A 24052-nucleotide genomic window follows, 5' to 3' on the forward strand; every position below is an offset into this window, starting at 1 on the left:
TCATCTGTAAATTGCAGTTTCAGACCTACTCTAACTTGTCATCAAAAGGCTATGGTTTAAACAAACGTTATCTGAAAAGATAGGTAAAATCCTCAAAAAAAATGTTTGTTCAAAATAATAAAGGCATTTACCTTAAATATTTATTAAAACAGTGATATGTCAGCTACTAGTGTTCTGTAACCTCTGTGGCTTCTCGGTAAATCTAACAGATCGCGTTTACTTCTGCTTGTGGAAATTGTGGAGAGGAAGGGAGGCGTGGCATGGCTGGGGCAGGGCAATTTCCTGTTTTGCAGTTCCTTCCTTTTATAGCTTGATAGACAAGAATGCTTTTGTGATATTACCTGTAAAAGGGCCAGTCGGGCTTTTATCTTCGTAGGCTTATATTTTTGGTGCTTTCAAAACAGGTGAGGCTCCCTAAGATCACACAGCATTTTCAATTTTAAACTCTGAATTTGGAACTTTTGTTAGTCTTCTACATACAGATAGAGCAATATTATCTTTTATTCAACCCTCCTTGGGTGTGACATTTAGCTGTGGACTGGGAAAATGAGCTGTTTGCTTTTCATCTGTGAAAGGTTTGTTTCTCAAGTTTAACTGAATAATTGTTTTGTATTTTTTTTCTGTTCTCTTTGTGGCATCCTGATAACAAGCTTCCTCTGTGCTGTGAATAAGCTCACAGATTTATATACACATACATATGTACACACATAACACACACATGCACGGTACTTAGTACTGTATATTTAAGTACTGACACACTATATGTTTACCATAGCTTAACGAATTTTGGAATCTTAGTAGCCTCGAAAAGACATATACTTTCTCTGTGAAAAAGCTGATGTCCATTTGTTTCACTTATATACTGAATTAATGGGATGCACTTTTTTACTGCTTGGGACTGTGTATTTACTTGTTTATTATCTCTCCCTTCAAGGGAAGGAACTGTTTTGTTCCCTACAGCAACCACTGCATCTGGAACACCGTCAGAAACATCCTAAGTGCTCAGTAAATATTTGTGGTATGAATGACTGAATGTTTAATTGATAGATAAATATTAATTACATTGAGAAAAACACTGATAAGTAAAAGGTAATTTTCTACAATTCTTGAAAGATTAATATGGAGTAATTTAAAAGCTGTAGTACTTTTAACAGCAAGAATCGTAGTGTTTTGAGGCATTAATTAATTTTTTTTAAAGTTACTGAGTAAAACAAGGTGTTTTATATAACTCTTTACAATTGTAGAACTGAAATAGGCTTTGTTAATATGCACAACTGTTTGAAATCGGTATTATGGGTGGTAGTCTTAATTTTGGCCTCAGCAGTTTTTGTTTTTCTCAATGGGGGAAAATCCTTATTTATACATTAAGTAGTTGCTAACGAATGTCAGTAATTTTTTTTAACAGCTGTCCTTGCAATTTTAGGATAATATTCAGTAAGAAATAACCCAAAAGATTGAAAGAAGAATACTAGAAAAAATTTTAATCAGAGTTGAATCTTTAAAAATTTTAACTGAACGTATTTTTTGATAGAAAAATTTTTTAAAAGAGGTACCCAAAGCTTTGAAGATAATGTCCATTATTAGAGTATGACTTGAAATGTATTTGTAATGCCTGATATGACTGCAGGTGATTGGCCCATCTCGGTTAGTTTGCAATTAACATGTCCTATATATGTTTGCCTGGGCCTCGCTTAGCAATTACGTGAGTCTGAGCCATCTCTGTTCAATTTTATACAAATATCCAGACTGAACAGACTCACATTTAGATGTATCCCCAGTGAAACACTATAGGCTTCCTAATTGGTGAGACATTTATTAGAATATATACGGAGACTGGAGGTAATACTTCCAAGTTTAATGCAAAATGAGGTTATTTGGTTGCTAAACAACTACCATGGTGATTTCCACCATGGTAAAAATCAATATTGAATCCATTTGGTTTTTGTTTATGTTTATTGTTTTCTCTTAGATTAAAAATAAACCAATTTTAATTTAGAAACGTAGACTCACTTTTGCAGACTCCTCAAAGTACCTCCTGCAAGAAATTCACAAGGAAAAACTCTGCTCCAGTCCTGCTTTCTCATGTTTTAGTTGGAAAATCTGAGCCCAGAGAGATCGAGTACCTTGCCCAAGGAATAAATCCAGTTAGTGAGAGACTAGAACCCAAATCCCCAAGTTCCTAAGTTGGAGCTTTATCCATTCACAGCATGTAACTGAGCAGTGCTAGTCTTGGAATAATACTGCATCTAAACCAAAATATTTTGCAGAAAATTCAAAATAGCATGTAGTGTGGAAGGGCAGAGTTTTCCAGTACAAGGCAGTGTTTCACTCAGTCATGCAGTTTCCTTTCCAGGCAGCTTCTGAGCTTTAATTCTGGCTCATGGGGCTAACATCCCAAATACCTTGTGTACCAGCCAGACGCAGCGGCAGCTCTTTGCACATGTGCTTTGGCGATGTCCATGGATGTCTTAGAGTAGGTCTAAGTGTCAGGAGTGAGAACAGGAGAGCCAAGGAATGACATGAAGTAGGTTAGGCTGTATCTTAGGACAGGGTTTTCAAGCTCTTTTCACTATAAACCACAATAAGAACTGTATTTTACATTGTAGTTTAGTACGCACACTCTCACACTTGGTACACACACTATTCGCATGTATAACTGAAACAAAATGTCCATGAAACAGTTCTTACCTTACAATAGGCGAGGCATACTGACATTTTATATTCTGTCCTATTTTATTTAAAAGAATCTTTACCCATTCGATTGATTTTGCTACCTGCAGTTTGCAAATTACCTGCAGCTTGCAAAACAGCCATTAAAGAATCTGCTTCCTATGCTTAGATCTGAAATGTGTTTGCATGTTTTTTTCAGCATCCGTTTTGGCACTGAACCCACAGGTGACTGTTTGGCCCTTCTGGGTTACCCTATGGTTAACCTGAACAGCTTAAGGAAAATGGAAAGTGTTCTCAATTCCTCAAAAGGCTCCCATGCCTAAATATCAAGATGTCCCACTGGCTTCCACATAATATTGATTCAGTTGATACTTGATTGTTAGGAAAAGCTGTTTGTTTCAAGACCTCAAATAATACAATCTATCTTTCCTTATGTCACTTTGATTTGAATCACTAGTGTTTCTCTTAAACTCCTGCTCATTCCCTTCTTCCTGGTCGCCAAAATGTGCCTTTATTCACTTGTAACAACCTTAAATGAGAAAAGCCTGTGCTCAGGTCAGCACTGGGGGTGCTAAGGAGCCAGTGCCCAGCCTGTCTCTTTGGGTCTGTTATGTGAGTGCCTTATCCATGTAGTTTGTTTGTTTCTTTTTTTAATGTTTATTTATTTATTTTGAGAGAGAGAGAGAGAGAGAGAGAGAAAGAAAGAGAATCCCAAGCAGAATCCACTCTGTCAGTGCAGGGCCCCATGTGGGGCTTGATCTCACAAACCATGAGATCATGACCTGAGCTGAAATCAAGAGTCAGATACTTAACCAACTGAGCCACCCAGGTGCTCCCATCCAGTATAGTTTCTATATTCATGCTGATGGTATGGGATGTCCTATGCACTTCATGACACCTAATTTTAAACCTCAGGTTTATAAGAGGTTTTGAATACATAACTTTAATCTTTGTAAGTTTCATTTCACGAAATCTTTTCTGTTTGATATAGCGAGCCAACCAGTCGTCTTTTCCCCATTATGGACAAAGCCCTCTCTGTAGGTATTTTCTGAAATTTTAAATAAAGGAGGAGCTAACTGGAGCTTCCATTGAGGTTGCTGTGTGTTGAGTTATTCCAAAGACTTTTCGCGCCCAAAATGTGGTGACTATGCCTGTAAGTTAACCATGCCCTTGTGAGCTCCTAGGTTTCCGTGTTAGTGCCACCGTGCTCCTGTGTCTGTCTTAGTTCTCTTCTTCATTGCTCCTCTGCTTCACTCTTGCATCCCCTGTGCCCACTCCCTCCCATCTCCCGAGACAAATACTTTTAGGGCCCTTGAGTTTTCATTGTGCAGAAAGTCAGGGATGTGGTTAGCAAATTCATGGTTAATCAGAGGGAATAGTGGGACTAGGAAAGTGTAATCTCAGCCTGAAAGGACTATTTGGAGTTGCTGCAGGACCTCAGAGAATTATTTGATAGGGGAGTAACATTCATGGTTTGTCATTTCATGTTAATGAGTAGACAGACCAGCCTTTCCACGTGAAGATATGTACTGTAGGATGAACCAGACTTTTTACTTCTTTCATGAGGGTGTATGTGAGTCATTTAGTGGGGCTTGCTTTGGGAAATTTCTAAGTAATAAAAGAAAACCAGAATTCCCTTCTCAAAGGAATCTCTCCTGATATTTTCTCCATAATTTGTTTGCCCACTCCTTCCCCACCCCTCAATTGTTTATTTTGTTGTTTCTTATTACCTGACCCAGACCGTGGCTTAGTTATTGCTTTTTTTTTTTTTTAACCTTGTCTTACAATTTATTATGTCCAATGTAAGCTACTAGAGGAGGCTTTTTGCAATCACTTGCTTCGCCATTTCTCTCCTACCAGAGTAAACTCTTTGAGTGAAGGGATGACTCTTCCACGTGTTTGTATCCCCAGTGCCTAGCATAGGGCCTGTGTGTTGTTTTAAGGAATAAAGGAACGAAGGATGTATGAGACAGTCCTGGAGGGAATTTGCATTTCCGTGGTGACTGATCTTGTGTTACTAGTGAGAAAGGATGTGGATGGACTCCACACCTGGGGTCTGTATCATACCGCTCCAACCCCCAGGTCCTGGCTTGACTTCTTCACCAGGGTCTCGGCTGCAATGCTTTCAGTTTGAAATCAACTGCTTGTGGAAATCAGTGGGAATGCATCCACCCTGTACACAGAATTGAGGAATATGCTGTAATTCTTCTAATAGCACTGCAGGGTACTGTCTGTCTTAGAACTGGGGACACTTTAAATCCCACTAGTTGAGGGACACCTGGGGGGCTCAGTCGGTTGAGCGTCTGACTCTTGATTTTGCGTCAGGTCATGATCCCAGGGTTGTGGGATCTTCCCCACGTCTGGCCCTGTGCTGAGCGTGGAGCCTGCTTCAGATTCTCTGTCTCTCTCCCTCTGCCCCTCACAGACCCTGCTCATGTGAGTGCTCTCTCTTTCTAAAATAAAAAATTAAAGGGGCGCCTGGGTGGCTCAGTTGGTAAAGCGGCTGACTTCGGCTCAGGTCATGATCTCACGGTCTGTGAGTTTGAGCCCCGCGTCAGGCTCTGTGCTGACAGCTCAGAGCCTGGAGCCTGTTTCAGATTCTGTGTCTCCCTCTCTCTGACCCTCCCCCGTTCATGCTCTGTCTCTCTCTGTCTCAAAAAAATAAATAAACGTTAAAAAAAATTAAAATAAAATAAAATTAAATTAAAAATTAAAAAGAAAAGTTAATAAAAATAAATCCTGCTAGTTGAATGTGATAAGTTATTTATGTTCCCTTCAAAATGTCTGAAATTTTGAGAAAATTCCTAAGGTCTGTAAGTGAGTACTAGTTTTAGCACCAAGCTACATCTTTTACCTGGAGCCATATTTTAAGTTTTATTCTTTTTTTTGGAAACACATCTGTGAAATAATGGAAAAAGCGACAAAATGTAGTTAACGTTAAAATTTTTTTCAATGTTTTATTTATTTTTAGAGAGAGAGAGAGAGAGAGAGAGAATCTGAAGCAGGCTCCAGGCTCTGAGCTGTCAGCACAGAGCCTGATGTGGAGCTCGAACTCACAAACAGGGAGATCATGACCTGAGCTGAAGTTGGAGGCTTAACTGACTGAGCCACCCAGGTGCCCCAACATTTTAAAACAGTTTCTAAAATCGGGTACCTGGTGGCTCAGTTGGTTGAGCATCCAACTCTAGATTTTGGCTCAGGTCATGATCTTGGGGTTTGTGAATTCAAGCCCTGCAGTGGGCTCTGTGCTGACAGTGTGGAGCCTGCTTAGGATTCATTCCCTTTCTCTCCCTCTCTCCCTCTCTCTCTGTCTCTGTGCCCCTCCCCTGGTCACGTTCTTTCTTTCTCAAAATAAATAAATAAAAACTTAATAAAAAATAAACCTGAACATTTGGGGTGCCTGGATGGCTCAGTTGGTTGAGCATACAACTTTTGATTTCAGCTCAAGTCATGATCTCAAAGTTCATGAATTCGAACCCCACATGAGGCTCTGCGCTGATAGCATGGAGCCTGCTTGAGATTCTGTCTCCTTTTCTTTCTGCCCCTCCCCCATGTGCTCTCTGTATCTTTCTCAAAATAAATAAAATAAAAATAAACTTAAAAAAAAACCTGTTTCTAAAATCATTTGTTTTTTTTGTTTACAAATCAGATGTATGAATTAAAACACAACCACAGCATGTTTTAGGATATCCTGGCATTGGGCTATGCCATTATTAGCACAGGGTTAAAAATAAAATTATATATTAAACTTTATGCATGCATATTCACTGATGACAGTATTTTACTTCTGAATTCATGGAAGAGGAAGTCAGATTTAAATTGTTGATTAAGATCCTTCTATTACAAGAAAAAAATTTGGGATTTACCCTGAATGTGGGCCACTGGACTTTTTCTGTAAGCTCTATTTTACTTTTTTTTCTTAAGGACCTAGATCTCAAGTTAAATACAAAGACTATAGGGACACCTGGGTGGCTCAGATGGTTAAGCACCCGACTTCTGCTCAGGTCATGATCTTGTGGTTCATGGGTTCAGGCCCCGCATTGGGCTCTGTGCTGACAGCTCAGAGGCTGGAGCCTGCTTTGGATTCTGCGTCTCCCTCTCTGCCTCTGCCCCTCCCCTGCTTGCGCTCTCTCTCAAAAATAAATAAACATTAAAAAAATGAATAAGTGCAAAGACTGTAGGATGAGATTCTGGCTTTTACCATATCTACTGTAGCGATTGAGAGATAATTTCTCCTCTGAAGAATTGCTCCATTGGAGCTGTATGTAGTACAGTGATTCTTCTGTAAGTTACAGAAACAGATGGATCTTAGAGAGAGGTCTTCTCTTTGCCCTGCCGGCCCACCCCTACCCTTGGCCGCTTCTCCTCCTTATTGTGCTAGGAAGCCCAGAGAAATTAAAGAACTTGGCCCGAGCGTTAGAATAGGGGAGGACAAGAACCCCTCTAGTGCTGGCATTCCAGTCATTCTTCCCCTCTCCCTTAGCAGCCCCTGTAGTCCCAGGTAGCACCACTGTGTGAAATAACCAGTTACCTATTTTCTCACACTTTGCTCTCAGCTTTCATTTATGCCTGTCACTCATCCACCCCTCCTAGTTATCTTTGTGTGGCTCTCCTTCCTCATCTTTGTTTCTTCCCTGCTGCTTCCACCTCTGTCTTCTTCCTCTGTTATGGTCACTTCTCTCCTGCTTGGTTTCCTTCCTTTGCTCCTCCTTCTTTCTTAATTGGCTTCTATGGAGAGTAGCAGTAATGTAATAATTTGAGTTTTTTGGTTACCTGTCACAGGAACGGTCTCTGACATGCTCAAGCTGAAAACTTGGTAATGAATTTCCTGGTAGCTTAGTCGAAAGGAGGAAGTAGAGGGCTCCTAGAGCCTTCATTGTTTAATAAAAACTCTTCATTCATTTTTTTAATATAGTCTTTAGTTTATTTATTTATTTTGAAAGAGAGAAAGAGAGCATATGCGCATAGGGGAGGGACACAGAGAGAGTGTGGGAGAGAAAATCCCAAATGGGCTCAGTGCTGTCAGTGTGGAGCTTGACTTGGGCCTTGATCTCACAAACTGTGAGACCATGACCTGAGCCGAAATCAAGAGTTGGAGGCTTAACCAACTGAGTCACCCGGGTGCCCCAGACAATTTATTCATTAAAAAAATCTGTTTTTGGGGCGCCTGGGTGGCGCAGTCGGTTAAGCGTCCGACTTCAGCCAGGTCACGATCTCGCGGTCCGTGAGTTGGAGCCCCGCGTCGGGCTCTGGGCTGATGGCTCAGAGCCTGGAGCCTGTTTCCGATTCTGTGTCTCCCTCTCTCTCTGCCCCTCCCCTGTTCATGCTCTGTCTCTCTCTGTCCCAAAAATAAATAAACGTTGGAAAAAAATTAAAAAAAAAAATCTGTTTTTAAAAATTTTTATATATTTTTGAGAGAGAGAGTGTGAGCAGGGGAGGGGCAGAGATGGGGGAGACAGAGGATCCAAAGTGGGCTCAGTGCTGACAGCAGCTAGCTGGACGCAGGACTCGAACTCACAAACTGTGAGATCATGACCTGAGCCAAAGTTGGATACTTAAACAACTGAGCCACCCAGGCACCCTTGTTTTAAAAGATGTTTAAAAAAATTTTTTTAATGTTTATTTATTTTTGAGAGAGAGAGATAGAGCACAAGCAGGGGATGGGCAGAGAGAGAGAGGGAGACACAATCCAAAGCAGGCTCCAGGCTCTGAGCTGTCAGCACAGACCCTGACACGAGACTTGAACCCACGAACTGTGAGACCATGACCTGAGCTGAAATCAGATGCTTAACCGACTGAGCCACCCAGGCATCCCTAAAAGACTCATCTTTTAGAACTCTACTTAAAGCTCTCCATGGTACTGTTATCTCTGTGTTTCGGATTTCTCTTTTGCTACTAAGCCATAGTGGTCTGATTATTAACATATGTGCCTTCCCTATTGTCTTCATTTTTATATCCCTAAAATGTAACTCTGTCCCTACTAGTAGACACATCAATGAAGAGGTAGATTTGACACATGGGTTGTCAAGGACATCGGCAAACCTTTTGTTATGCCCTTGGAATTTCACTGAGAGTGTAGGCTTCCTTATCAACTATCACTTAAAGCTAATGAAATAATATGTATTTGTAGTTCTGTGATATAATTCAGGTTTTTAGCCTTCTGACTTCTGTAGCGTTTATTACAACAGTGGTTCTCAACCATAATTTTGTTACAGAAATACCCATGGGCCAGACCTCTCATATCTGGTGAATCAGAATCTCAGGGGTGCAGAAATCAGGATGTCTATATCTTAAAACAGCTTAAAAGGCTTTTCTGAGACATATTCAAAGTGGGGGATCCCCTGGCTTAGAAGATAAGAAGTAACATGAAGGGGGGGCTGCTCCTTGATGGCTCAGTTGGCTGAACGTCTGACTCTTGATTTTGGCTCAGGTCATGATCTCACGGTTCGTGAGTTTGAGCCCTACATTGGGCTCTGTGCTGACAGTGCAAAGCCTGCTTGGGATTCTCTCTCTCTCTCTCTCTCTCTCTCTCCCTCTCTCTCTGCCCCGCTCCCCCTTTCTCTCTCAAAATAAATAAATAAATAAATAAATAAATAAATAAATAAATAAACAAACAAACAAACAAACAAACAAACTTAAAAAAAAAAAGAAGTAACATACAAGAGATACTCTGAGGTTAGGAACATATTTGCCTTGTTCTTAGTGTTATACATGGTGCCTGCTACCAGTAGTTCTTTACTGAATGGAGAAATGAATCACCTGTGTGTAAAACACACTGCTCATCTCCTTTTCCTTTTTTCTCCTTCCTTCTTTTTCTTACTATAAGTAAATCTGTACTGCAAGTCTTGCTGCTGATCAAAAGAGAGGGTGAGAAATCACTGACCAGGGTGAAGGGGGTGTTGCTTTCTGGAAGTAGTGAGGTTTACCTACAGTAGTGAGCTGGAAAGGGAGGGAAATTTCCAGTAGCTGCAGGGAAGGCATATATACTTCCTGTATGTTATATATATTGTGTATGTATACAATAGATCCGTTGGTTGGATTTAAGTTACTTTTATTTAAGTTGGAATTGCCTTCACTTGTTTTAGTTGTACTATTTGTGACATTAATAAACCTTTAGGGAACATGGTTACTTCTTTAAAAAATCTCTACACATTCAAGAATGATTAATTCTATTATACTCTTGAAGGACAGTTCTGTCATGTGGCATATATTTGAATAGTTTGGGCTGTGTACAGTAAAATAACCCCGGAATCCTTTCTGCAAACACCTGACTGACTGATGGGCAAAGCTCTTGTTTTTCCTGCTTTCTCTAAGCAACAAATCTTTGTACATACTGGAAGAGAACAACCAGCCCCTTGTTTGTGTTCATTGTTGGTTTTCTATTCTTGAGTCAATGCAAAGAACAGTAGCTTACAAGTTACTATGAGATTCTAGATCTGAGATTTAGTTCACATGCTGTGTGGAGTCTGTCTTAGAAGATTGGATAACATCTCACCTACAAACTTCTTCTATTTGGAAAAGGATAAGATGACTATATTTGAAAAGGCTTGTGTGTGTGTGTGTGTGTGTGTGTGTGTGTGTGTGTGTCCATGTCCCTCAGGTGCTTGTTCTGATTACTAACATGAATACATCTGATTGTCTGGTTTACCTCCTTCCTTCTGCCTAGGCTCTGTAAATTGAAAGTTCAGAGGAAACAAGCCATACTTTGGTCATACTTCCTTCCCACCCTGTTTGCGTTCCATTCCTGGCGAGTTCCCCCCTGTGTTTGTCCAGAAAGTTTTTGATCTCTCTTGCTTACCTTTCTTCCCAATTTTTTCCCTCTGGTTACATCAAGAAAATCTCAGGTTTGCCATACCTCCCATTGCTTCAAGTTGGAATCAGTCCTAATCATAATGCCAAATATTGAGGAAAGCTATGCATTTTGAAGTGAACTTCAATATATTAAGGTACCCATCCAAACATTTGAAATAATTCAAGGTTCATTTTAAAGTCATTCTATACATGTTGATTGGTTTCCTCATGCTTTATTCACCTAGACTTTCCTCAAGTATTAGCACTGAAGGTAGATAATTTAGAAAGCAAACATGCGTCTTTAATTATTTTTAGTTTTTAGTTTTTCAAATAATGTTTTCCACCACATTTTATTTTGGCTATATGATTTTAATTATAATGTGGAATATATGATCATTTTTGGACTAGCCAAAGAGACTGACAACCAGAAGGTTTTATCTTGGGAAACTATTTCCAAAGATCTAAATATTAGCCTTTACAAATAAACGTTTAGGATATACAGTAAAACCTTGGATTGTGAGTAGCTTATTCTGTGAGTGTTCCACAAGATGAGCAAACATTTCTAATAAATTTTAACTTGATAAATGAGCGATGTCTTGCAATTCAAGTAGTACATGATGCTGAATGTCACATGATCACCACTGAGCCAATGGTTCTTGAAACTCACTTTGATATACAAGTGCTTTGGATTACAAGCCTGTTTCTGGAATGAATTATGCTCGCAAACCAAGGTTTTACTATATAATTCATTTGCAAGTTAAAGACTTTTTATTATTGGTTATAGGTGTTAGGCGAATTTAGTACTGATGCTTGGTCTATTGTGGATCTGTCATCTGTATCTTCATCATAAATGAAGTTATGCCTTCTAAACTTGATCAGATTCAGTCCTTGGTTTAAAGAATACAGTCCTTGCACACTCCACTTTTTTTTTCTTTCTTAATTTGAGAGGTTTTATGAAATAAAATTCATACTATATCCAGAGGTAAGCAGTGAAACTCAGCAAGAGGAATTTTTAACCTGCAACCATTCCATTTAAGAGTGTGTATTATTCAAGTAATGTTCTGGAGTGAGTCTGTTTTTATATTTCATACAGAGACTGCCTTCTAATGATGAATGATATACAGGGTTATGTTTGCTGTGTGTTGTAACATAACAGCCTTGTACTCAGCTTGTATGAGACTGGGGAGTCAGGTTTTCTTACAACCAAATATTTTTTCCTTCTCCCCCTTAAAAGGGCCCCTTTAGGCTTCTGTGTACTGAGAACATTAACTTAGTGTTTCCTTGGTTTGCTTTAATAAGAGGCTGGGCTAGTTCAATGAGATACAACCAGCTCAGCAATGTCTGTGTTGGAACACGAGCTCTCTTCAGGCAGGAAAAGTCTGCAGTGTTACTGAGACACAGTTAGTGAGAGACGTGTATTTGTCCTGGCTGTAGCTGTCAGTTCTGGAAGAACGTCTTTTCAGGCTGCGAAATTCTGGTTCCCATCAAATTAGATGGGAAGACACACATGGAGGGGGGTGCTTCGCTGGCTCATTTGGTAGAACATGTGACTCTTGGTCTCAGAGTTATGAGTTCAAGCCCCACGTTGGGTTTAGAGATTACTTCAAAATCAAATCTTAAGAAAAAAAAACATGGCTTTAAGAAAAACAGACACATGGCTAATGTCTACAGTTTTCCTAAATTGCCCATCAAAGAGCCACTGGTTTCACTCTCATCATGCCCATGAGAGGCCGTGTTTGTGTTCTAAATGAATTCTCAAAAAATGAAGTCCACCATATATCAAATCTCAAATTCAAATTAAAATATAGAGAGATGTCACTTGAGAGTATTTCAGAGCAAACATCACCCCAGCCCAAAAGCACAGTCATTCCTATACCTTTGTTCTCATAAGGATGCCAGATGAGTGTTAAGTAATTTAGGGCAAAAATAGGTGATGGAGATGGAGGCCTGGCATCAGGTTTTGCCTTACTTCTGTACTTAATGTTGCCGCCATATTTGTTAGGCAGATGCATTGTCTTACATTTTGCAGGCCTCATAGTCTGTGATTTATATTAGTCTCAAAACTGGAAGAACAGGAAAAACAACTTACCTTCTTTTATAATGTGTTCAAGAGAAGGTGCGTTCATTCTTGTTTTAATTAGACTATTCAGTAGAATAGATTTAAAATAGACTGAATGAAATACTGCTTTAAATATTCAGTTGGATTTCTGGTTTGTAATCAGACTTATGTATCTAATTTGTAAGTGATTGTTTAACACTGAACATTTTTATTTCCATAAACAATTAGAACAAAAGTAGGATCGGTGTACATTTGAGAAATGTTTGGCTTTTTTTCTATTTATTTATTTTTTTTTAAGTTTTAGAGCTGAATGTAGGTATTGTTTTCTCAGTCACTGATTATAATGAGAGGAAATGATTAAGAAGAGAAATGTTGCTGAAAATAGTAAAATTAAACATTTTGTTTGTGCTTGCCTATGACAATTAAGACTTAATGCTGTCTTCAGGAAAAAGCAGTTTATAAATTAAGTGCCCTGACATTTAAGAAGTCTGAGAACTGAAGGTTTGGGAGCCAAGGAGGAGACTTTAAAAGTTTTATGTTTCAACTCTTTGCAGAGTTTCTCACCTCGTTGTGTGTTTTCGTAGATGTTCATTCCATGGACTTCTGTGGCTCATTCTTTGCCAGTAACTGGTAATTGCTTTCCTCTCCTAAAAAACAAACCTAGCCTAGTATTCTTATTCTTTTGTTCATGAGAAGTTCACATAAGGAAAAATGGGTATGGCATCAGCTCTCTTCTGGTTACATGTACTTTGTTGGGGAAATACGTGGGCCACCTCAAGGATCTTCTGATATTTTGACAATGGATTTGATAAAACGGGCCACAGCATTTATTTTATGGTTGTTGATACTAAGGCACCGGGAGACTCAGGAGGCCATTTGAAGAGGCAGACAACATCTGTACTTTCAAATGAGAGAGTTGAATTAAAGGATGGTCTGTTATGGTTTTGGTATATAACAGTCATGGAGGACATTTACAACCTCATGTTCTGATGTTTATACATGTAGACAGGCTTTAGGGTTCAGGTGTCAGAGATGATAGCTGTGGCTCGGGATTCATGTGGATACAGGTGGTAAAAAGGAGAAAAGAAATATTTGGGGACCAAAGTTTATCTCCTTTCTGTGGTCCCTTGTTATAGAAGAGCTGTGCCCTAGATATGAATCTGAGCACTTTACGTATATTATTAATTCATTTAATCTTCCTGGCAGTCTAATGAGGCTGCCAGGCAGTTACAGTTCTTATCTCGACTCCATAAGGAAATGGAAGCACAGAGAGTTATACAATATGGCTCATAAATGAAAGAGCCTGGATTTGAGTCCAGGCAGCTTGGCTGCGGACTTGGGGTGTTTAAGCACTATACACTGTCACCTGCTCTCTAGGTAGATGATCTGTGTTCTGTGACCATGTCACACTTGTTCTCACATAAAACGCCCTCTTTCTCTCCACTATTTGTTCATGCATCCATCAAACATTTTTTGAGTATGTGCTACATGCCAGGCGGTGTTGAGTCCCACAGATAGAGAGCAGGCAAGAATCCTGCTCTCAGACTTATAACCTAGCCAGGGAGACAGACTAAAATCACCCCAGAAACACGTGAAGACCAACTTGGGTAAGAATTTGAAGGAGGAAGGAAGGAAGCTTTGAGAACATAAGGATGGGATCTGAACTCATCGGGTCACCGAAGGACGCTGCCACACCAGAGTGACTTAGAGCTGTGGTCCCAAGGAAGGGGAAGAGGTGGCCATCTAAATGCTAGTGTGGCGCAAGGAAGACTTGAGTCAAGTTTGGTCCCTTCATGGACTGTTACCCAGCTCTCTTTAGAGCCCTTGTCAAGGGCCTTATTTAAGCCCTTCCTTAACGAGGTTGCAGCCTTTCCTTGTGTCCTGGTGTGTATGTAGGTTCCTGTACAAAATCTGTAAACATTAAGTACACACACCTGGATCTTTGGTGACTTCTTGTTCTGTTCCACCTCCTGCTTCCTGCCTTGTATGAGGTGTTGAGAGTGGCAGAGTGTAGACTCCGAACAGACAGGGACTGTGAATGTCTGGGTCAGGAAGTATGCCTGGACCCTCCAAATGCTTTATATAAGCTAACAGAAGTCATCTGAGCTAGAGCTCTTATTTTTAAATCCATCTCTATCTTACTTTTTCCTTTAGCACATCCTTGAAGAATTGACTACACCTAGTTTTATGCTCTTATATAACTGGGCTCAGAAGGTTAATTTCACTAGCTCCCCTGGGCATTATCACTAAGGTTGTAGTGACACATTTAGAAAGTCTTATTCACTTAATTATTATTTAAGTTAAATTAACTCACTAGGGTGGATGCACTTGTAGTACCTTACAAGTTTAAAGCAGTTATCCACTAAGCATATATTTACTAGGCATCTATCTGATAGGACACACTGTAAGGCTTATAAAGGCATAAAAACATGTTTACTGCACTTAAGGTGCTTTATACTTCAGTATAAAGGAGAATAATTACAACAGAGCTGTCAGGAGCCCATCAGGAAGTGGTTAGGAGTGCTGTGGGGAGCCAGACTGCCTGACTCCACCACACCCTAGCTCTGTGACCTTGAGCAACTGAATCTGAGCATTTCTTGTATAAATGGAAATGGGTTAATAATGGAACCTATTTCAGGGTGGCTGTGAGGACTATTGAGCCAAATTATGTAAAGTGCACGGAATAGCGCCTGGCACATAGAAGGCACCTTGTAACTTTTTGTTTTTATTATTATCATCATTATCATGGTCATTTTCATTCTTATATTTGAGTCTAAGGAGTCGGGAAAGGTGGTGGAGGTGGTATTTGAGGTAAGTCTAATGAAATAGAAGAATTTTCGTAGCCTGAGATGGTGTGGAGAGTATTCCAGAAGAAACCTCAGATGAAGGTGTCAAGTATGCTTAGGGAATGGTGAGGAGTCCAGACTAGCAGATGTGGTTCATTTAAGTAACAATGAGAAATTCACCCGGACACCTGGGTGGCTTAGTCGCTGAAGGGTCCGACTTTGGCTCAGGTCATGATCTCACGGTTTGTGGGTTTGACCCCGCATTGGGTCTGTGCTGACAGCTCAGAGCCTGCTTCAGATTTTGTGTCTCCCTTTCTTTGCCCCTCCCCTGCTCATGCTCTGTCTCTCTCTGTCTCAAAAATAAATAAAACATTAAAAAAAAAAAAAAAAAGAAATTCACCTAGAGAGATCAGTTGGCACTTTATCTTGGTGAATGATGGGCAGTCTGGCTGGGGTTTTTGAGCATGATTGAGACTCTTAAAATCCTGTTCCAAAATTGCTGGAGTAGGCAGGAGTGGAGGCAGAGAGAAATCACGTTAGTCTTAGCGTGTGATGATAAGGGTTTGAAATAAGGTGATGGCAATAGTCATGAAAGAAAGATCAAATGCAGATTCGCCAGCAAAGGAATGAAGTTTAAGATTCAGGGCCTTTCACATGCTTGGGCCTCTCTCTCAAGGTCATTGAACGGACCCTACTGGTGGTTTTATAAAATTTGAAAAGATATTTGTATCTTTTTTTTTCTCTCCCCAAATGTTATGTTTCAGACCCCCAGGCTGCAGAGACTCTAGAGAAAGAATCAGTCAGGGTATTGATTGGATGAGGGTGGACACATTGAAGGAGAGGCCAGAGTCAAAGGTGACTTTGGAGATTGAGTTTGGCTGATCAGGAAGAACTCTGGATGACAGACACAGGGGGATGATGGGAGAAGCCAGTTAAGGAGCGGTGCTTTCAAACCAAGGAGGTGCTCTAAACTGATTAGCTTTACCAGGGAAAGAATTTTTTTTTTTTTTTTTTTTTTGCCTCTGCCCGTCCCATCCTCAATTGCTGTCTTGCAAGTGTGATGATTTTAAGTTATATGGGGCTTGGGAAAGGGGTGTGACTGTTAAGGGATTAGAACCCAAAGCACATATCATACATAGGGGACATCGTTGTAAAGCCCCCATTTAACACTCTGTATATGCTGAACCTAGTTGTCTGAAACTTTTAAAGAGAATTTCTCTTTTGGTTTAAATCTCCCATATTTGGTAAATTTTAGGGCTTCTAGAGTATTTTCAAGTTGTAACATCTGTTTTCTGGAAACTTCTATTTTGAAGAAATTTAATGGACTCAGAAATTGTTGGAATGCTGATTTCACAGCTATTATGTCAATGTTCTAGTGATAGTACCTGACTGGGAAAGATTGTTCTCAGCATTTATTTCCTCTTTTACAAACAAGTAAAATAATAAACAACAGGAAATCAAATGCCAAAACTAAAGAATACGCTCTCAGATGGCCAAATCAAATCCTCACGAGTATTTCCACTTTACAGACCACAAAATATAAGTGTAATTAAAAGAGGGCACAGGTTTCGTCTTTATATTAGGGTTGTGTACATGTATACATGTTGTATTTTATAGTAAGTCTTTTTGGGGGAAATAATAGCACCTCAAAACAAAGCTAGAAACAGAGTAAGAACTGAAGCAAATGTGCCCAGAGAAAGACCATCAGGCAATTTGTGACTCAGGGTCTGCTTCTGCCCTTCTATAGTAAGCCATTTGTTTGAAGAATCACCTTTTAGGTATCAGAAAGATTAAATTATCTGAGTAAGGAAATATCATGGTAAATTCCAAAATGCTTCTGAAATTCATATATATTATTTTTTTGACAGGCTTTAAAGATTTAATGACCATAGGATTTAGTGGAAAGAAATGTTTTAGGAGTATTTGCGGATTAATTCTAAGAGGATATTATTAACTTCCCAGGTTGGTTTGCTATTCTTCTATAAGATTAGTCCAAACTTGATATTTTTCAGCATTGTTTCTCAATGTGTGGTATGCACACGATTTAAAAATGTTAAATTATGTATTTTAATATTCATTTATGTCTAGACTCTATATGGCAAATGATATTGGTTTTCAATTAATAGCAATGATGTAAAACACTTGAGAATAAATTGGTTTAAAAGAGTATGTCTATTTAAAGAGAGATGGCAATACAGGGTGCTTTGTGTGGTTGCCGAAGTAGGGTAGGTTGATGCACGATTAGTTGAAGTGTGGGAAACATTGGTGTATTGGTAAACCATATAAATTATGCTATCTTGTAGTACTATAATTTTAATAATGTTGTTAAATAAAAACTCGCAGCCATTGTGTGGTTAGTTGGTTGTTTGGCTGGTATGTATGTATGTATGTATGTATGTATTTATTTATTTAAGAATGCTGGCTCTTTAAGAATCTTTTAGTAAAGAAATTGAGAGAGTTAGGGGCACCTGGGTGCCTCAAGTTGGTTAAGCGTCCGACTTTGGCTCAGGTCATGATCTCACAGTTTGTGGGTTCGAGCCCCCTGTGCTGACAGCTCAGAGCCTGGAGCCTGCTTCAGGTTCTGTGTCTCCCTCTCTCTCTGCCCCTTCCCTACTCGTGGTCTGTCTGTCTGTCTTTCCCTCTCAAAAATAAAAGAAAACATTAAAAAAATTAAAAAAGGAAATTGAGAGAGTTATTTGGATCCTTGGTACCTAGCATCAAAGTTGATTAAGCAAAAACACAATCACTTTAATTGGTTTACTTCTAGTAGTTAGAAATAAGAAAGCATATGTCCAATGCTATTCTATTGAGAGTTTTCTAGGACTTCCTGGCAAGAGTAGTGTCCTTTGATAAAAGTAATGCATGTGCTCACTCTTCCAGGGGTCAATTAGTAATTGGAAAATGGTACACCAAACACCATGCAGAGGGCTTTTGTTAAGTTTTATCACTCAAAAGTTTGGGAAGGTCCTTTCAGTTTGGGTTTATATATGCTAATATCTAGTGAAGAGAATAGACCGCATATTATTTTTTTCCCTGGGAAGCAGAAAAGGAAAATAAAAATATTTAGAAGATGCTTTGAAATTAATTTTATTCAGAAAATATTTTTAGAAAAATTAGAATATCTGGCACCCAACTTTTGAATATTAAATATAGATTTTATTTTTAGAAAGAGTAGACGTTTACTGTTTCACTGATTTATTCTACATTTGAAAAACAAATTAATCCATGTCAGTACAAAATGTAAAACACGTGGAAACTATAAATGTAAAACATGCAGTAAAGTAGAAAGTACTCTTTTCCTTTCTCACTCCAGTCCTCTCCCAACCCTATTTCTCAGACACGACTACTATTAACAGTTTGAAGTCACCTAGTGTTAAGAAGTCAAGTGGAATGGCATTTAAGAATTTGGAAGAGTAGGAATCTTTTTTCCCAATTTGTGCTGCTGTGGCCTGTGTTTATATTTTCAAGCATATGTGGCGAATGGAAGTACTTTGGGCTTTGGAGTCAGATCTGTGTTCGAATTCTAACTCCATCACAGAACAGCAGCGTGAGTTTGGCAAGTTCCTTACCTTCCTGTGCTTCAGATTTCTCAGCAGCAAGGCTTAGTAAATGTTGCTTTTCTTCTGAGCTTTAATCAGGCCTAGTCTGTCTCTCTTTCTCTTTTAATAGGAGACATATCTAAGAAGATCTGGCATAAGAATCCATGACATGTTTGTTTTTTTTTTTTAAATAGAATTTGTTATTTTAATGACCCTAGCCTGCATGCATTCAGTAATGCACTCATTTATTACATTTCACCTACTGTCAGGTTGTAAAAGGTCACTGAATTTACCTGCCCCTGGAATCTTCCTGGAATTTAGATGGCCTCTGCTGGGTTTCACTTTGCACTTATTAATAATTGAGCACTGGGATAAAAATAAAAACAGACTCTCATCTTACAGTGTGAGAACATGGGTCATGTGTGCTAAGTCATGCAGGTAAGATGAGTACCCTGTGGGGTATCCAGTCTAAAGAAGTATTTCATGTGGGCTGTCACCTCTCTCCTGCAGAATGGGTGCCTCAAAATGAAAGGGAATTAATGTAATTGCTCCTGAGGAGGGAAATGTATTTTTGCTTTTCAAAGGTTGCTGTATAAGCTTTAATTATGTAATCCAAACACAGAAGCCTTTTACCGCAGCTTTCCCTTTTAGCAGCAGTAGTCAACTTTGCGATACTGCTGCATCTTCAGGCTTGAGAAATCAGTGCATTATAACCGACTCTATTTATAGGGTATAACCTGCCCATTAGGGCACAGCAAAATCCTGTTTTAATATTGGTCTTTAAAGCTACGTTTGGTTTAAATGGATTTTTATGATTGTTTGAGCTGCAACTAGAGTTCTGATTCTCCATTTGTAGCATCAGTGACTCACATCTAGATCGTTCTTTTACAGTGGTTTCATTTTCTGTGCTGTTTTTTGTTTCATGTTCAATTTGCTTTGGTGGTTTGTGCCTTATCAGACCTCCAGGTTTACTTGCCAAATGAATATGGAGCTTTCTTTTTAAAGCTAGAAGTATCTTTTATGTTTTTATTTTAGTTTTCTGTTTATTTTTTATTTTTGACTTTGAGAGAGAGAGAGTGAGAGTGGGGAAGAGGGGCAGAGGGAGAGAAAGAGAGAATCTTAAGCAGGCTCCATGCTCAGTGTGGAGTCTGATGCGGGGCTCGATCCCATGATGCTGAGATCATGATCTGAGCTGAAATCAAGAGTTGGATACTCAACTGACTGAACCGTCCAGGCACCCCAGTTTCCTTTCTTTAGAGAAGACAGAATTGAGGTATTTTCTAGTCCTGAAATTATTAATAAGGAAATACACATAATATATTGCTAATGGGATAGCTCAAAACTCAAAGAAAATTTGCAAGTAAAGAGGAAAGTCCTACTTTTTAGGAACTGAGACTCTGCCCCTCTTGTTGAAATGTACAGGGTGTTCAAATAATGCCATTAATTCTAGGTGGAGAGGATTTTTAGGAATAAAATTTGATTCCAACTATAGAGGAAAAGCACTGATGCCCTCAGCCCCAAGTTAGAATATTACATTATACTTAGAATAAAATCAAAGTCTGCCAATGGTTTGTATTGCTCTTCACTATTTGGCCACTAGTTGCTTCTCCTTCCCATGTTCTAGCCACACTGCTGATCCCTTGTCCAACTCACCACACTCTTTCCCTTGCAAGGATGGTGGCCCTTGTGATTCCTACTGCCTGGCAAGCCGTTCTTCCTTTCCCCCTGCTCTCCCCTGGGTTTCCCCCTGCATATCTTACCCTATATGTCTCCCGGGCACCCCTCTCAAGCAAGCCCCTTTCTATTCTCTTTCCAGAACCTTGTTTATTTCCTTTTGAGCACTTAACTCAGATGGTATTTATTTTTGTTAATTATTGTCTTTGTCTCATTAGAATGTAAATTCTATTACAAGAACAGAAGTACCTGATACAGTGCCTGCCACATATCATATAGTCAATATGTTGATTAAGTTGTTTACTGGTTTTAAGAGCTCATTTTTGTTTCTTTAAGATTAGTTTATCATGCTGGACCAGAGGGATTTAAGTATCTTGGATATCAACAGTCCAGCCAGTGTGTTTTCTAATGCTCTTACCTGCATTCATTTTCACCCGCTTCGTTGTGATTTTATTTTACTGTACTTTATTTTATTGTGCTGACAGTGCACAATCCAATAATGGAAGTAGAATTGTTCTGCTCCCCAAAGGGAAAGCACTGCCATTGTGCGTGTTCAATGCGCCTTGTAAACAGCCCTGGATGGCCTCTTTATGGATCTGCCGTCTGTCTCTAAGCTCTATCCATTCCTCAGCCAAAGGCTGCAGCTCAGCTTCAAGCTGGAAAAGAAATTTTGGCAGCTCAGTTGCTATCTTTTAAAGGTCAGCATTAATTGTCACCATGACTGACAGTTTGTCAGAGTGGAAAAGGGGAAATGCAAATTTGGTGAGTAGTTAAATTAGTTTTGTATCATTCTTTGATGGTGTTCTAAATGTTGTTATTTCTCTGTCTTAGGTAATCTACTTAAAGAAGACACCAGAAGAAGCCTACAGAGCACTGCTATCTGGCTCAAACCCCCCCTATCTTCCATTCAGGTATAACTCTTGTGAGACTTGGGCTAATGGCACTTGGCTAGGCAGCTGCCGCTGTAGAGTTGGATTACTGTTTTTTAATTGTCTTTAGACTGTGACTATGATGTTGTATGGAATAAAAGAGATGTTAGTTTGTATTTTATTTTTGTAGAGTTCCCCCCCTCCCCATCTAAGTAAGAATAAAATCGCTTTTTAAAAAATATTTTTTGGGGTTAACTTATTTTGAGAGAGAGAGAACGAGTGGGGAGGGGCAGAGAGAGAGGGAGACACAGAACTCAGCGCAGGCTCCAGGCTTTGAGCTGTCAGCACAGAGTCTGACGTGTGGCTCAAACCCATGAACTATGAAATCACAACCTGATGCAAAGTTGGACGCTCAACTAATTGAGCCACCCAGGCACCCCTAGCTTTTTCTTTTTAGGAATTAATTTTCTCCTTGAACCCTTTCTATGTCTTGAGGAAGGCTGTCTCTCATTACAGTGTTGGGAAATATTTTTTTAAGTATCAGCCGAAGGTCTTTAAATTTTTTTTAAGTTTATTATTTATTTTGGGAGAGAGAGAGAGTGAGCAGGGAAGGAGCAGAGAGAGACAGAGAGAGAGAGAGAGAGGGAGAGGGAGTCACAAGTGGGTTCCATAGGATCAGTGCAGAGCCTGATGTGGGGCTTAAAGTCACAGAACTGTGAGATTATGACCTGAGCTGAAACCAAGAGTCAGATGCTTAATCAGGTGAGCCACCCAGGTGCCCCATCAGCTGATGGTCTTTTAAAAATTTCAGGTAAACTTGAGCCTGTTTAAAAAATGGAAGGGAACATACAGCCAAACTCCTACAACAGTCATTTCTGATAGAATTATGAATGATTTTAACAGTTTTACCTTTTTGCTTATTTGTATGCCCAAACCTACAAGCATATGCATTTCTTATTGTTGTTACTAATCTCATATTACCAATTACAATGAACAGAAGGAATAGCAAAGATTGAGGATGCCTCTTTGTCTGACTTCCTTACTGTCCTGTAAACTCAGAGGACAGGTCCTGGTGCCCGACACTTAAAAGTGCTCTTAGTAAATATTTGAATGAATAAATCAATACTAACTCCCTTAAGATCCAAGGGGCTCCCACCTCTGTTTCTCAGGCCACAGGAGAGGGCCTTAATTAGGCACAGGGTGGGTGCCAAGGTGGGGAGGAGGAATGGGGGAGATATTGCCCTAATGTGCTTGATCTTCTTGATCCGCTTGACTGTCTCAGTGAAGTCAGAGGAGAGTAGTGAGAGGAAAATGTCCTCCAGCAATCTAGAGTATGAACGAATTAGCGATTGAAGGACAGATAAAAACTGACAGTTTACGTATAGGAGCTTTTTAACATGGAGACAAAGCTTGTTTTTTGCCTTCCCCTTCTACTGGCTTCTATAATTTGAAAGTCCTTTGTAAAATACAATCCTAACTTTTAGAAAAAGATAATTTATTTCAATCAGTTTGGGCTGGTGTAACAAAGTGCCATGGACTTGGTGGCTTATAAACAATAGAAAGGTATTTCTCAGTTCTGGAGGCGGGATCTGGGTGGTCACGTTCTGGTGAGGGATGCAGACTGCTAACTTGTATCCTCACATGGTAGAATGAGAGTGAGAATGATCTCTGGGGTGCCCTTTATGACGGCACTAATCCCCTTCATGAGGGCTTCACCCTCATGACCTAATCACCTCCCAAAAGTCCCACCTCCTAATACCATCAGCTTGGGGATTAGGATTTCAACATGTGCATTTTGGGGGGGACACTAACCTTCAGTCCATTGTGGTAATAATAATAATATTAATCATTCTACTAAGTTTTAAACAAAGTGGTTAAGAATATATGTCTTGGAGGCCGAGACACTGGGTTTAAAGGCTCATTCTGCTTTTTACTACATGTGGTAAGTACAAGCACCTTGAGCAAGTTATTTATTCTCTCTGAGCCTCAGTTTCCTTTTCTGTAAAATGGCTTTAGGGCTATCCTGGGGATTAAATGAAGTAATTCATTTATGATTATGCCTGGCTTTTGTTTTTCTCCTTGTTATTAGTACTGTTACTATTATTAATAAGAAATAAGGATTTTCCACAAGGATATAAATATGAATAGGAAGTATTTCTTCCTAATGATCTCAGCTTCTAGTTGGGGCAGGCAGACCTCTAGGCACATAATTAACTGTCAAATAGTTAGGTTGTACAAAAATGGAAGACAAGACTAATTCTGACAGAGATTTGGGAAAGGATCAGACTCACTTAAACTGAGCTTTCATTTTTTTAACATTTGTTTATTTATTTTGAGAAGGGAGAGAGAAAGAGAGCGAGCACATGGACACAAGTGATGGAGGGATAGACAGAGGGAGAGAGAAGAGAATTCCAGTCAGACTCCTTGCTGTCAGCACAGAGCCCAACTTGGGGTTCGAGCACACGAACCATGAGATCATGACCTGAGCTGAAACGAAGAGTCAGATGCTCCACCGACTGAGCCATCCAGGCGCCCTGCACTCTAAGTTGTATCTTTCTGATAACCCAAGACATCAAGAGTTGTGTTTATATTAAGCTGTGTTTATTTCTAACTCCAAACTCTTCATAAACTATACATTTGAAAAAGAAAATACCACAAAGTAGT

The 24052-nt window shown here is 39.5% G+C and overlaps 1 protein-coding gene across 15 annotated transcripts in view; it reads left to right on the forward strand.

Moving 5' to 3' along the window:
• CDC14A (cell division cycle 14A) overlaps positions 1-24052 on the forward strand; it is a 188864-nt gene that overhangs the window by 43806 nt on the left and 121006 nt on the right. For all 15 annotated transcript variants that reach the window (XR_006712541.1, XM_045478431.1, XM_045478425.1 and 12 more), the window contains one exon: positions 21351-21430. Coding sequence is in view for 14 of the 15 variants with exons in the window: in XM_045478431.1 (XP_045334387.1) it covers positions 21351-21430 (80 nt within the window). In the remaining variant the exon portion in view is untranslated. The remainder of the gene's footprint in view (positions 1-21350; positions 21431-24052) is intronic.

The sequence above is a fragment of the Leopardus geoffroyi genome, chromosome C1, assembly GCF_018350155.1.
Source record: "Leopardus geoffroyi isolate Oge1 chromosome C1, O.geoffroyi_Oge1_pat1.0, whole genome shotgun sequence".
Classification (NCBI taxonomy): Eukaryota; Metazoa; Chordata; class Mammalia; order Carnivora; family Felidae; genus Leopardus; species Leopardus geoffroyi.